The sequence below is a fragment of the Cyprinodon variegatus genome, unplaced genomic scaffold (assembly GCF_000732505.1).
Source record: "Cyprinodon variegatus isolate N-32 unplaced genomic scaffold, C_variegatus-1.0 Scaffold499, whole genome shotgun sequence".
NCBI classification, from domain to species: Eukaryota; Metazoa; Chordata; class Actinopteri; order Cyprinodontiformes; family Cyprinodontidae; genus Cyprinodon; species Cyprinodon variegatus.
In genome coordinates, this window is record NW_015150952.1 from 936 (window position 1) to 14,144 (window position 13,209).

Below are 13,209 nucleotides of genomic sequence, written 5' to 3' on the forward strand. Positions count from 1 at the left end.
CTTTAAGGAACCTTTGGCTATCCGATTATTATCATAAACATAATCAACAGATTAATCCATTTGCAAAATAATCGTTAGTTGCAGCCCTGATTTAAAGTCAGTGGCACAAAGTAGTAGAGAAAGGTTGAAGATCCCTTTACTTAGATTGATGAGTATAAAAAAGGCATGAAGTCAAAGAAAATAATGACAAGACAAGGATTATATATATATATATGATAAATAGCATAAAGAGTCTAAAAATATGGTACTTCATAATTACATAGTGTATATCAGTCCAAACTGTCCTTTGTAATATCTAGATCTCTCACAATGATATTAATTAATGATAAGATTGTGAAATTCCTGTTAAAAAAGGTTTTCTGGTACTATTAAAACAATAATTAAAAAAACTAAATTTTTAAACAACAATTTTATCAGATAACTTAAGGTTGAAAGTGCTGAAAGAAAGCGGCCTTTGCTCACCCAGGCAGGTAACGGCAGCTTGAGTAACTACAGCCATCTCCAGGCAGGACAGAGCTCCCAGGTTATTCACACACAAAACAACAGTGTCACCTGAAATAAAAACATGAAAAACTTTATTCTATTAAACAGTTCATGCAGTCAGCAAGTGAAAGAGAGAGTCAGAAAGGCATTAAACACACGCTCCTAAAGCTCTCTTAGATTTTAACCAAATTTAAGATGAATATAAACATGATAAATGTTTAGGATGCTTGTGCTCTCATGCTTTTGTCATCTCTCCCTAGGTTTCTACTACTTGCAGCCATGCTTCGGGTCTGTTTTGGCGCTTCGCCTCCATTCTCCTTGGTCCTAAATTGTGCTGCGAAGGCTCTGATCCGCTCCACTCAAAGGTTTCTGAGGAGCATGTAAGGAGTGTGCAATAAAAACAAGTAATCTGAATCTGTACTTCAAGGAGGAAAAAAAATATTTTAAGTTCAAAGTGGCATATTTACCAGAATAAACACAACAAACACCTGTATAAACAAACACATTTACGAAATTAAAACATATGAGAAAAAGTAGCAAATGAATAAGAAAAAAAAAGAAAAAGTAGCAAATGAATAAGAAAAAAAAAAGGTAAATTTAGGAGAAAAAAGTAGCTAATTTGAAAGATTTAAACATGTACAGTTGCAGAACAACACAAGTTTATTATAATATTATTATTTATAATACACATTAAAGTATGCTATATAAAGCACATGTAAATGCATCATTAATTGGGAGGCTTTAGCGATGGAATCAAACAGTACAATGGCCTCCTCATGTAAGTTTTTAAAATAAAAATGATACAATCAATTTGCATGTTTATAATATTCTCGTAAATTTGCTTGTTTTTCTCGTAAATTTACATATTTATTCTTGTGAATTTGCAAAATTTTTCTTATAAATTTGCACGCTTAGAATATCGTAAATGAGCTTGTTTTTTCTTGTATATTTTTGGATTTAGTCTAGTAAATTTTCTAAGTTTTACTTCTAAATTTGCATGTCTATAATTTCATAAACTTGGGTGTTTTTTACTCGTAAATTTACGTGTTTATTATGGTAACTATGCCACTTTAAACTCAAAAAATGTATATTCCAAATTTCTTTTCCATCTTTGAATGGCCCGAATACGCCGTCGTAGCGCATCAAATACAGAGAAGCTATATTCATTTTATCTTTATATTATAAATAACCCCAAATAATGACCTTAACAGAGATGTTAAAATACATACATGTATTTATCAATATAGTGAGGCCTTCAAAATGATCTAGTCTACCTTTTAGTGAATTAATTGGAAAATACAGATGTTGCATGGTGGATGGCTGAAAGCTCTACACAGACTTAATCTGTAAAGACTGTCTGTGTAAATTAGGGATCAGATCCTATAGTGTAGACAAGAGAATGTACAGATCTACAGAAATGTGTATTTTGGCTGCCTTATTGATTCTAGCCCCTATTTAAGCTCTCTTTTTTATCTTTCAGTCTACATAAAGCATTTTCCGGACTAAAGAGCGCACCTAACTGCAAGTCACACTCACATCTTTTTGTTTTTTTAAACTTGAAACTTATAAATATAACCTGCTGAAATCTACTGAAATGTCCCCCACCAAACCTGTAGGGGGAGCTCTAAATGTCGCCCCCTAGTGTCGGGAAAAAGAACAACGCTAGCTCCTGTTAGCTTGATGGCCTGCAGCAGTTAGAGCTTCTAATGAAAAACAGGACTTTGTTGGCTCTTTATTTCAGCTCTACAGGAGTTGCACACGCTCTTTATTGGTTCGGCAGCTTTAATGGGGCAAATAAATGTCAAAATGTGTGAATTTGGGACATTTGTTCTCCGTCATGCCTTTGTTTTTCAATAGCCAGCTTTGACATCTGCTACCTGGCTGTTGCAGAGAAATCCACAGAAAAGCTGCACCTTTGCTTTAATTGCATGGTTAAAAGTGTGGGGGGAAAAAAAAGCTGCTTATAATTCGGAATATACAGCAATGATATCCACCCATCCATTTTCTGACACGCTTTATCCCAAGTGGAGTCGCGAGGGCTGCTGGTGCCTATCTCCAGCTGTCTACAGGTGAGAGGCGGGTTCCACCCTGGACAGGTCGGCAGTCCATCGCAGGGCAACACAGAGACAAACAATCATTCACGCACACATTCACACCTAAGGAGAATTAAGCGAAGTAAATTAACCTAAGAGTCATGTTTTTGGACTGTGGGAGGAAGCTTGAGTACCCGGAGAGAACTCAGCCATGCTCAGGGAGAACATGCAAACTCCATGCAGAAAGACCCCGAGCCGGGAACCAAACCCACAACCTTCGGGTTACACTGCACCATTGATTCCCCAGCAATGAGCATTTAGCTAACAAAGAACTGAGCTAAACTAAACATTCAGTAACGGGGAACAAGCTTGTTAAAACACCACAGCTAATAAACAGCATCATAAACTGACCTGATTTCAGAGGCAGATGGGATTGGCTGTCTGGGTTGGTCATGTGATCCATCACGATCTTCACCACCTCATCTGCAGACACCACCTGAAAGACAAGAACACAAAGAAATTAGGGCTGCAACTAACAATTATTTTGCAAATCTATAAATCTGTCGATTATCTTTTTTGATTAATCGATTAATAATCGGAGAGCCAAAAATTCTTCAAAGAAGATTTTTTTTACAGAATTAAACCAGGTGCACTTGAGGAGTTCTTTCATATTGTCAGAAGAAAAAGATCTTTTTTTAATCTTAAATGCAAAATGTTGGTATAATTACTGCTCTAAGCAGGTGTCAGCCATCTCTGTCAGTTAAAGGCATGTTTTAGAGTCTATACTCCAACTTGATTACAGAATTAGTTGACAATTATTACAATAACCCATTGAATTACAGTTTTTAGGCCTAAAAGAAATAAAGCTGCATATTATGTTAAAACCAGAACAACTATAAATATATTTGGACTCACCTTTGACCTCTTAATCCCAGGTTCTCCGTGAATTCCTGATGGGCAACAGATTGGTACAAAACATCAGTTCAAACTGCTTTCTCTCTCAGAGGGGAATGTTTTCTTTCACGTTAGGCTGGATAATATCAATCACTAAGGCAACATATGAAGCTCATTATGCCATATAGCTGTGCATTTAAACATAAATACATAAAGTCACTGAGCGCTCTACTAACTGTAGTAGATGATGGGTATTAGGCTTACATTTCTTTTGGTCATGTGGAATAGTTATGAGCTTTCAGTGTTTTACCTGCAGCATAAACAGCTCTGAGGAAATCAGGGCTTTTGAAAAAGGAGACCATGTTTTTTTAAAATCCCTTTACTGTCCCACAATGGGGAAATTCCTTCTCTGCAGTGGGCTGCCATGGTGCGGTGCCCGGGGAGCAGTGTGGGGTTAAGGGTCTTGCTCAGGGACCCAGAGTGCAGGCTGTGGGGATCTAACCAGGTACTTGCAACCTTCTCAGAACCCACTAGGCCAACACTCCCCAATCAATTAATAAGTCAATTAAAAAACTAGTAACACTAGTGACTCTAAACAGCATTCTGTACCCGGAAACTGCTGTGAATGTTTTAAATTTGTGTTTAATTTAGGGAATTATCTGTGCTGAAATTAGTTGTTAGCTTGATTCCTGACAAGAGGATTGCCCTATAGCCTATGAGCCGTAATCAGGGGGACTATGATCCATTTATATTTAATACACTGACTGCTCTTATGTGCTCCAAATCCCCATTCAAAAAGTTTTTAAATGTTCATCGGTTTCATTTTTATATAGTTTTCTGATATCTAACTCCATTTTAGTTCTAATACATTTTCACTATGTTGTTTGCTAGTTTAGTTTATATCGTTATACTTAATTTCAGTGTAGTTTTTATAAATTTTGGTTATAGTTTTAAAGTAATACGACAAACATAAAGGCAAACGAAAAAATAAATAAACAACAGAAATAAAATCCCAGACAAGGACTGACTGCTCATCACAAATGACTGACTGTCACACCTGCCATCTGCTGGTGGAACGAGGTACAGCGGATAAAAACTAGACCTCATGAAGAAACAAATGAAGACTAAGCACACTTCCTCATAAAATTCTGTTATTTTGTAATTACTTCTATAAACCCTATTTACAGTTTCAAATATTTTTCAGGTCTGAATTTTTCTATTTTTATTCAATTAAGAAACATTTTTTTTCTAGGTTTTGTAATTTCTAGTTTTAGTTAACAATATTAACCTTGCTCCAAATAACTAAATAAAAAGATCCAAACTTTTATATCTAAAGAAACTTTTACAGTTGATCTTTCAGACATAAACAGAATTAATTTAATTTTCCACATTATGCTATTGTGGATGATGAAAGTCTGTTTAATTTGTCTACAGATAAGTTATAGGATTTCCTAAAGTTTTTTTGGTTAATCAACATGAATAAAGTTTAAATGTATTAAAGATATAATGGAGGATTTTTATAATTTTTTTAAATGACCCGCCCTTTCCACTTAAAAAAAAAGGCATATGCACAACCCCTTACACACTCCCGAGAGGGAGTGCACGCTCTGTTTCAAAGTTACTCTTTGCAATGCTCATAGAAGCTTACTTTCCAAAGCAAGATTTGCTATTTTTCCACTATGTCAGACTCACCAATGGTAAGTGAAAATGTGCACAAGCACGTAGGACCCCATTACGTAAACATATCACCAAAATGATTGACAATTAGGAGGATCACTCATTTAGATGATCCTCCACTATACCTTTAAGTTGTCTTTATCATAATACTTTTAAACATCTTACAATTCTGCACCGTCTCCACTCTATCCCATAATAATTACACTCTAGCCATTATGCATCAACCTGGATTCCCCTGGTAAAAGACATTAAAACTCTTAACCTGCTAATGCATTTCTCCTCTATTAGACCTACATCCTGAGCTCTAACTAAACCAGTTTATTCCACCCCCCCTCCTTCTGTCATGGACCCTCACCCAGTCCCAGCTCCATGGCTCCTGGTGGCAGGTCGAAAGAAGGAAGGCACCCGGGGACGCTGCATGGAGACAGGCTGACTCCCAGCGTGCCTGCGGTGGAAAAGTCCACAAAATAAATAGTTATGAGCAGAAACCAGAAACCTGTGATCAGGATCTAAAGAGGAAAGGCACTCACCAACCCCTTTCAAAACCTCTTTCATCTTGGTAACTATCTGGCTCAAAGAACAGCCCTCTTCCGCCAAAGCCCCGGCAAGCTGTTCAGGGTTTCACAGCAACATATTTATTCATTTTATAAATTGAATCCAAATCCCACACATTTTGCTAATATGTGTGGCTACGATCTACCCACCTTGTGGATGAAGACAGTGCCACACAGGCCTCTCCTGCCAGCCTTACTGGGTTTGTCGAAGGCACAGTCCTCGGCCACGATCAGCATGTCCACGTCGACGCCCTGGTTACGGGCCTGCTCTGCAGCCAGGCCGAAGTTCAGCCGGTCACCAGTGTAGTTCTTCACAATGAGAAGAACACCTGAAGCTCCTGAAGAGCCAACGAGGAGGACGTCACTCACCCAAACTTTTATTTGTAAACAACAACAAGCTAGAGGAGATCAGAAGCAGATTACCTGCTTGGTGTAAGGAGAGAATAGCAGCCAGGATGCTGGCGGGAGGCGGAGAGGCGAACACTCCTCCTGCTACGGCTGCAGACAGCATCCCAGCACCAATATAACCTAAAGACACCACAGCAAGATTAAACTGGGACCAGTAGGAATACAAACAGACTATGTACTGGTTAAAATGGCAGGTAGAAATGTTCCTTTATAACTCACAAATAAAGACATTTGAGGTTCTAAAATAATTCATCACTACCAATTACTAAAAAAGATAAAGTCAACATTAATATGGAATAAAAAAAAAATGTAAAACATCGTCAACTAATTTAATATTCAGTTAATAACTGAAGGTTTTGTGGAGGACTTTTGTGCATTTCTTAAAAGCCTCTCTACTTAAAACGCTTGCGAGAGCGTGCACAAGCCCATTTCTCCTCGTGCACGCTCTGTTTAAAAGTTGCTGTTCTCATAGCTCATACAAGCTTTCTGCATCCAAACGTCCGCCCTAACCCCTAAATCCCTCAATCACTATATAGAGTGGAGACTATATAGTGGACTTTATAGAGAACTCAGTTCGTTCAGACAGATGATCACTGCTTTTTGCTACCCAATGGTCATGTTATTAGTCGCCGCTGTTGCCGGTTGTGATAGCCCATGGCGACAGTAGGCCGATGTGATGGCAAATCCCATAATGCTTTGCGAGGAGAGCTCTCCGCACAAAGCATTCTTCAGATCCTTTCTTTTCTTCTCATATACTTCGTAGACACTTTTTTTTTTTTATTATTGTAACCGGGTGGTTTATTGGGTGTAAATTCCCACCCGTTTAGGGTCCTTGAACGCATCAAAGCTTCGTTTCTTTACCTTCATGTCTGCTTTACAGAATTGACAGGCTCATTAGCGTATATAGGCACCAGGTGTGCGAGCAAGCTATGAGAGTCGGCTCAGTTTGGTGTGCAGTAGATTCTTTTAAGCGTTGGGAGCCGTGCTGCCACACAGAATTTGGATCTTGGTATTCGCGTCGCTGGAAAAGTTGTGTTTTCACTGCAGCGTCTGCATATACCCCTGTCTGAGGCTGATGAAGATTGCTGCTGTTGCTTATTATGCTCTCACCATTGAGACCTTTTTTTTGTTATGCTCTTGGTTTTGGTAAAAGGTTTTCTCTAGAGTTAGAGTTGTAGCACGGGCACTACAGAACCAGAACGACCATTTATTTGTTTTATAAATAAGCTGATTGGGCGCAGCTCTACAGGACGCAACGTGAGATTCGTGTTTTTCTAAATTAATATAATCTTGTCTGATCTTGTGTGTTACTAACGTGGTTTGCAGTGTGTTTCTAGAGTCTCGGATTGCTTCTTCTGTCACGGGTTCTTGTGCCTTATTGGATTTTAAAGTAGAATAATAAAGTTTGTCTTCCAATTGTTAAATAATCCATAAATGAAATATATTATTTGAATACTAAATCTGTTTCCTCATTTTAAGCCAGACCTACCTAGGTACATTTAATTGGGAGACCCTAGGCCACTTGATGATACTTTTAGCGGTCTACTAGTTGGTTTAGGGCCACGTCCTCGGTCACAATCCGGGTAATTCCCCCGTGTTACATTATGACACTCGGCCATTTTTAAAAGAAAGGTGAGCTTCAATGACTGTCTGAAACCGTAGCTCACCACACATAAATGCCTGAAAGTGAGCAGAAAAAGATAGCTAACGGGGTGAGCACGTAAGACGGCCTTACGTGAACATATCACCAGAATGATTGACGATTAGGAGGACCACTTATTTTGATGATCCACCCGGAAATAAAAGATTGTCCTCTATAGCTTTAACTGGAGTGTAGAGACTCTAAATCTTGCCTTTAGCTGATAGAGCAACCCATATAGAGCAGTTACTATACCAAGACTGCTAAAAAAAGAAAGAAAAACATTTTGCATTGACAATAAATAAAATATTAGTCTATCAATACTTTCTACCCAGAACTTCACCTGGTTTGATTTTGTGAAAAAAAAAAAAAATTCTTTAAGGAACCTTTTGTTATCCAATTATTAATGGCAAAAATAATCAACAGATTAATCAATTAGCAAACTAATCGTTAGTTGCAGCCCTACACTAGAGCAATATCCAATGTAGTTATCTTTATAAAAGCAGAGATTATAAGAAGTCTTTGGTTTGGAGCTTAAAAGAAGGAGTTAAGATCAATTCAGGGTGGAAAGATAACAGCAGAGTTTAGATAAGTACTTTAGATAAGTACCAGATTATTTACAAGTGAAAAACTAAAAGGAAGTCTATCCAATTTTCCATTTAACATGAGATTCTTTTCACCCAGGATCTCACATTAAATGTGAGAAAACCATGAGCTCATCGAGCATAACCTCCTACCCCCATGAGCTGGCTCATGTCCTGAACCGCCTCCTGACAGCAGACCCACTTTGCCTTTCAGATTATCCAGGTCAGACCGAAGCACAACCCTGTGGCCCTTCAGCAGACAGAGGCCCCCAGAGGCCCTGACCAGGCCACAGAGAGCCTCGTCCACACAGCGATCCACAGAGTTGATCAGCTTCTTCTGGGGCTTAAACAAACCAGAGACAAAAACAAAGTTCCTGTTATCTCACTGATTATCCGGATTATTTGTCCTTCAAATGCATGGAAATGGAGCTGATCTGTCACAACACATTTAAAACAGCAACCCAAAAAATGACACATGCACAAATGACAGCTTCAGAAGATGCACATAGACTGTTAGAAGCATTAAAACTGTATAAATGAGAGCATTCACAGCAGAGTTTGGAGTTCCTTATCACTGAATGGACTCTGATCCTGCTGGGTGTGCAGAGCACACTGTTAGCTCCATATGACCAAAAACACTGCATTTATTCAGCAAGATGCATCAAATGGGAGATAAAACACCACAAATACTGCATGCATTTCTTTCCCTGGTGTTTTAACAGCTGTTTGAGTCATTTACCTCCATGTTTACTGAACTTGTGCACTTCCTTCCCCGTCAGGCAGGTAGGCAGGATGAGAGGCAAAGCTAAAGATTTAAGATGCAAAAACCGGATATTGGTTTTCCTTCAAAATAAAACCCTCCATCTGGAAATTTATCTGAAAATCTATTTGATTTATTGTTTGAAAACTAATACATTTAAGATAATATATAACAAAATTATTGAATTAAATGCAAAAAAGTGAAGATGCAAAACGTTTTTATTTATTTATTAAAAATGTATTTAAAATTGTGTTACTTTTATTTTGAAATTTCACTTTACATATATAAATATACACACATATACATTTATGTTTTTTTATATTATCAAATTTCTATACTTTTAAAGTTGCAGATAACCTTTAAACTGCCTAAATGTATTTTTTCTTAAATCACTGTCCCCCAAAAGGCTGCACTATCTAAGCTAAAAAAAAGTATGGAGAATTTCCAGGTTTCTTTCCAGAAAGTTTCTCTAGATATTGCATTACTTTTGGGAAGAAAGTGAAAAACACTCTCTTATAGTTATCACTAGGGGCAATTTTAATAGTAAATTCTGATATTTCAGTTTTGAAGAAATTCAACCTATAGGTCTAAACTAATTTTTATCTTTGAACAGATCATAGTGAGTAACGCTATAGATTAAAGTCAGAATTCTGAAATTAAAGTCAGAGTACTGAGATTAAAGTAAGAGTTCTGAGAAAAAAAGTCAGAATTCTGAAAAAAAAGTAAGAATTCTGAGATTAAAGTCAGAATTCTGACTTTTTCCCATATTAAACTGAAATAATATTAAACAACCAGTTAACTTTTTATTTGTTCAGTGGCCCTAATCCTCTTCCGTACTCCCCCCTTCCATATCACATGCAATAAAAAGTTTCCCAATAATACAAAAAAAAAAAAACATTAACAACAGTCACCGCCCGCCCGGGCTGCGCCGTCAATGTTATTAAGCCTACCGTGTGTTTCCTCCTCCCAACCTGTCCGCTGTCTGTCTGTCCTCTCGGCACAGCTTGGAACCGTCCACAGCAACATGCAGGATGGCGAGCGTGGAAACAGCAGCAGAACACGAACGCATTCTGCGGGAAATCGAGAGCACGGACACCAACTGCATCGGTCCGACCCTCCGGTAAGTCAGCCAGCGGCGGCCGGGTGCCTGTCAGTCTCCATGGAAGGTGGGCTCACTCTCGGCGCCTCTCGGCTCCCGGAGCTCCTTCAAAACTTTAAACCGACATGCTTCCTTTATCGGACAGCTAACCGGCTAACTTTAGCAAACATCAAATATGGACGATTTATTCCATAAACTCGGGAAATGAATCTTTAACACATATCTTGGTCAGTGTAGTTTGACTTAAAGCTGTTATGTAAACCCTATAATGTAGTAACTTTTTCTCAGCAGGAATGCCACCCATTAGCTACCATAACATTAGCTTCCTGAGCTAACTAGTTGTCATTCTGCTCACACTTCTAGGAAGCAGTGTCCTTAAAGGTGTATTCATGCTCTCTGTTTGATGTGGGATTCATGGTCTTCTATCTCTAGACTGTCAACTATATGGATTAAGTTTAAAGTTTCATAAAGAAAACACATTTTAAGCTCAGCAGCAGTTAATCTGTGCAGTTTATCAGGGAGTGTCCAGAAGATCTGCCTGTTTTGAACCAACCCAGCCTCTGCTACACATTGGAAATACTACATATTTATGAATGAAGTAAAATATTCAGTTGATTAATGGTTGAATAATTATATTTTGTTTGTAGTTTTTGGTATAGTACAAGATCAACACTAAATTAATTTTGTTAGTCATAGTTTTACATCATGACTGTGGTACAGAAACAGGTTTGGACCTAAAGAGGATCAGAGTCCTGTTACTCTGCACTTTATGCCCAGAGCACAAATTATCTTCTTTTTTAACATTTTCTTCAAGTGAAATAATAAGAAGGAAGTGTAAAATATTTCTTAAATTGTAGTATGCAGTGTGTGAAGGTTTGGGTGTAGCTCAGACTGAATGGTGAACCTGTTTATTTTCTTTTATTGTTTTAGTTTCTTGTGTCTTCCTTAAATCTTTTATAGCTTCTAAAATGTTTTCATCCAAAATTTCTCCATCTGTATTTTTCATCCACTCTGATGGCTTTCCCCCTCTCCACTTAAGAATGACATCCCCACAGCATGATGCTGCCCCCTCTGTACTTTTTCTGTTTTGCTTATATGGCTTGTGGGAAACTTTAAGCAGGACTTTGCATGTCTTTCTTTAAAAACAAACGTTCTTATTGTCAGATTTGTGGTTCTCTAAACTCGTAGTTCTCCTGTTATCTGATGATTCCACCTGAGCTGTGGATCTGTACAGCTCTCCCACAGTCATCCTGGGCTTCTTGGCTGTTTTTTTTCACTGACTGATACTGTCTTTGTCTATCATGCTTTGGTTATTCATTTGCATTTTTACCAAACGATACTGCAGATATTCTTTTTTTAACCTAAACCTGCTGTTTTTCTTGATCTTTATGTTCATTTTTTGTTTCATAGTTGATATTCTCCAAAGGTGCTACACTTTATTTAATTATGGGTGGTTAAAGTAAAGATTGATGAACACAAACGCACCACATTTAACAACTCTGTTTCTTAGCAAACCTTGTATCCTTCTACTTACCCTTTATAATTCTTTTGAAACACATCTGTGTTAATTTGTTATAATGTGGAAAATATTAGATTTTATTAGAGGATAGAAAATACAATTTACAATATTTATTTGAGCCAAATCTGTAAAAATTATAGATTCAGGTTAGTTTTGTTTAAGGAGTATTTTTTTCTTTATGGAAATGTACTTCCTCGGAGGATGGTGCACTTGGCCAGCGGTGTTTGCTCTGATTGTGTAGAGAGGAAATGAGCAGTGAATGAAGAGAGGAAATGCAGCTGAGGAACTTGTTTGTTGAATCCTTATCAAAGGTGTTTTTAGAAATATTTTTTCCCCAGTTATTCTAATTTAGAGGTTATTATTCTTCTAATATCCAATTAATCAAATGTTTTTTATCCCCTGTTGACAAGAATTTGTGCAATAATAGGCTGTGCACAGAAAATATTGTGGTGAGGAAATGAGTTTATTTGACAGATTCCAACAGATTGATGGTTTACAGTTTGATTCAGGCTGAATCCTCACTTCAGATTTTCTTTATTGGGGTTCTGGTGAGCAGTTATGAGCCGCTGACATCTGGTTATCCTGGTTTTCATCATTATTTAGACTTTATTATTTAGGAAAATTGAGAGCATTTTCACCTAAATTAAAATAAAAAAAATTTCATATAAATTTTTATTTTAGTTTGAATTTATTACTGTTTTATTTATTTTTTATTTTTTGATTTCTTTATCCATTTGCATTATTGTAAAGCACTTTGATCAGCTGAGGTTGTTGTAAATTTGCTGTATTAATAGTGTTTGGCATTTCATTTCAAACTTTAAAATGAAGCTTTATCCATCATTATACCTGAATGTATGGTTATGCAACCACTGCAGCCATTTTGGTGAATTTTATAAAGACTTTAGATTGGATAATGAAACATTTAACTAAACCAAAAAGGTTGAATCTGGTTAATATCTGCTCTGTTAGAAAAAAATAAAATAAAACAAAAAACACAAAGTTAGTTGCAGTTTCTTAATAATATGATGTCATCTTTAAAATGCTGCTTTAATCAATGATTTCCACACATATTAGAAACGGAGAACCTGAAGTCACAGTCTTTCTTTCCTGTTCCTGCTGGTTTCATATTTAAACTGACTATTGTTGAAGTTTCTGCTAATGATGTAAAGACAATTCTGGTTTTAACGCTTTTAAGACATGAAAAGATTTCCAGTGACTCATTGGGATCTCAGTTAATCATATAAAAAAAGCTCTATTTGTTTTAGGACATGGTCTGTTGAGGTGTTTTCAAAGGCACTTAGGTGAAAATTGTTGTTCTGTATGATTTATGGTTCTTTTCATTGAGCTGTTAGTGACTTTCTCTGTTCTAACTTGGGCTGAAACAATCGCGATTATTCTATTATCAGAAGCGTCAGCTAATTTAGTAATCGATTAATCCTTAACTGCGGTACAGAGACTCTAAAACATGCTTTTAGCTGACAAAGGGACTCATTTAGAGCAGTAATTATACCAACATTGTAAAAAGTATATATAAACATGTTGTATTTAAGATAAAAAAA

The 13,209-nt window shown here is 37.0% G+C and overlaps 2 protein-coding genes across 2 annotated transcripts in view; one reads left to right on the forward strand and one right to left on the reverse strand.

Moving 5' to 3' along the window:
- Window positions 1-462: 462 nt before the first annotated feature.
- On the reverse strand, window positions 463-9,069 carry LOC107094664 (triokinase/FMN cyclase-like; the record flags this gene model as incomplete). The annotated part of the gene is made up of 9 exons (XM_015390431.1): window positions 9,012-9,069; window positions 8,426-8,615; window positions 6,065-6,169; window positions 5,792-5,979; window positions 5,618-5,696; window positions 5,443-5,532; window positions 3,432-3,466; window positions 2,928-3,012; window positions 463-552 (listed from the first exon to the last, which is right to left on the reverse strand). Coding segments are annotated over exons 1-9 (868 nt in total), but the record flags the coding sequence as incomplete, so codon positions are not given.
- A 951-nt stretch (window positions 9,070-10,020) lies between these two features.
- Window positions 10,021-13,209, forward strand: part of LOC107094665 (exocyst complex component 6B-like) — a 136,959-nt gene continuing 133,770 nt past the window's right edge. Inside the window, exon 1 of the mRNA XM_015390432.1 lies at window positions 10,021-10,152. Coding sequence (XP_015245918.1) covers window positions 10,064-10,152 — 89 coding nt within the window. The 5' untranslated portion in view covers window positions 10,021-10,063. The remainder of the gene's footprint in view (window positions 10,153-13,209) is intronic.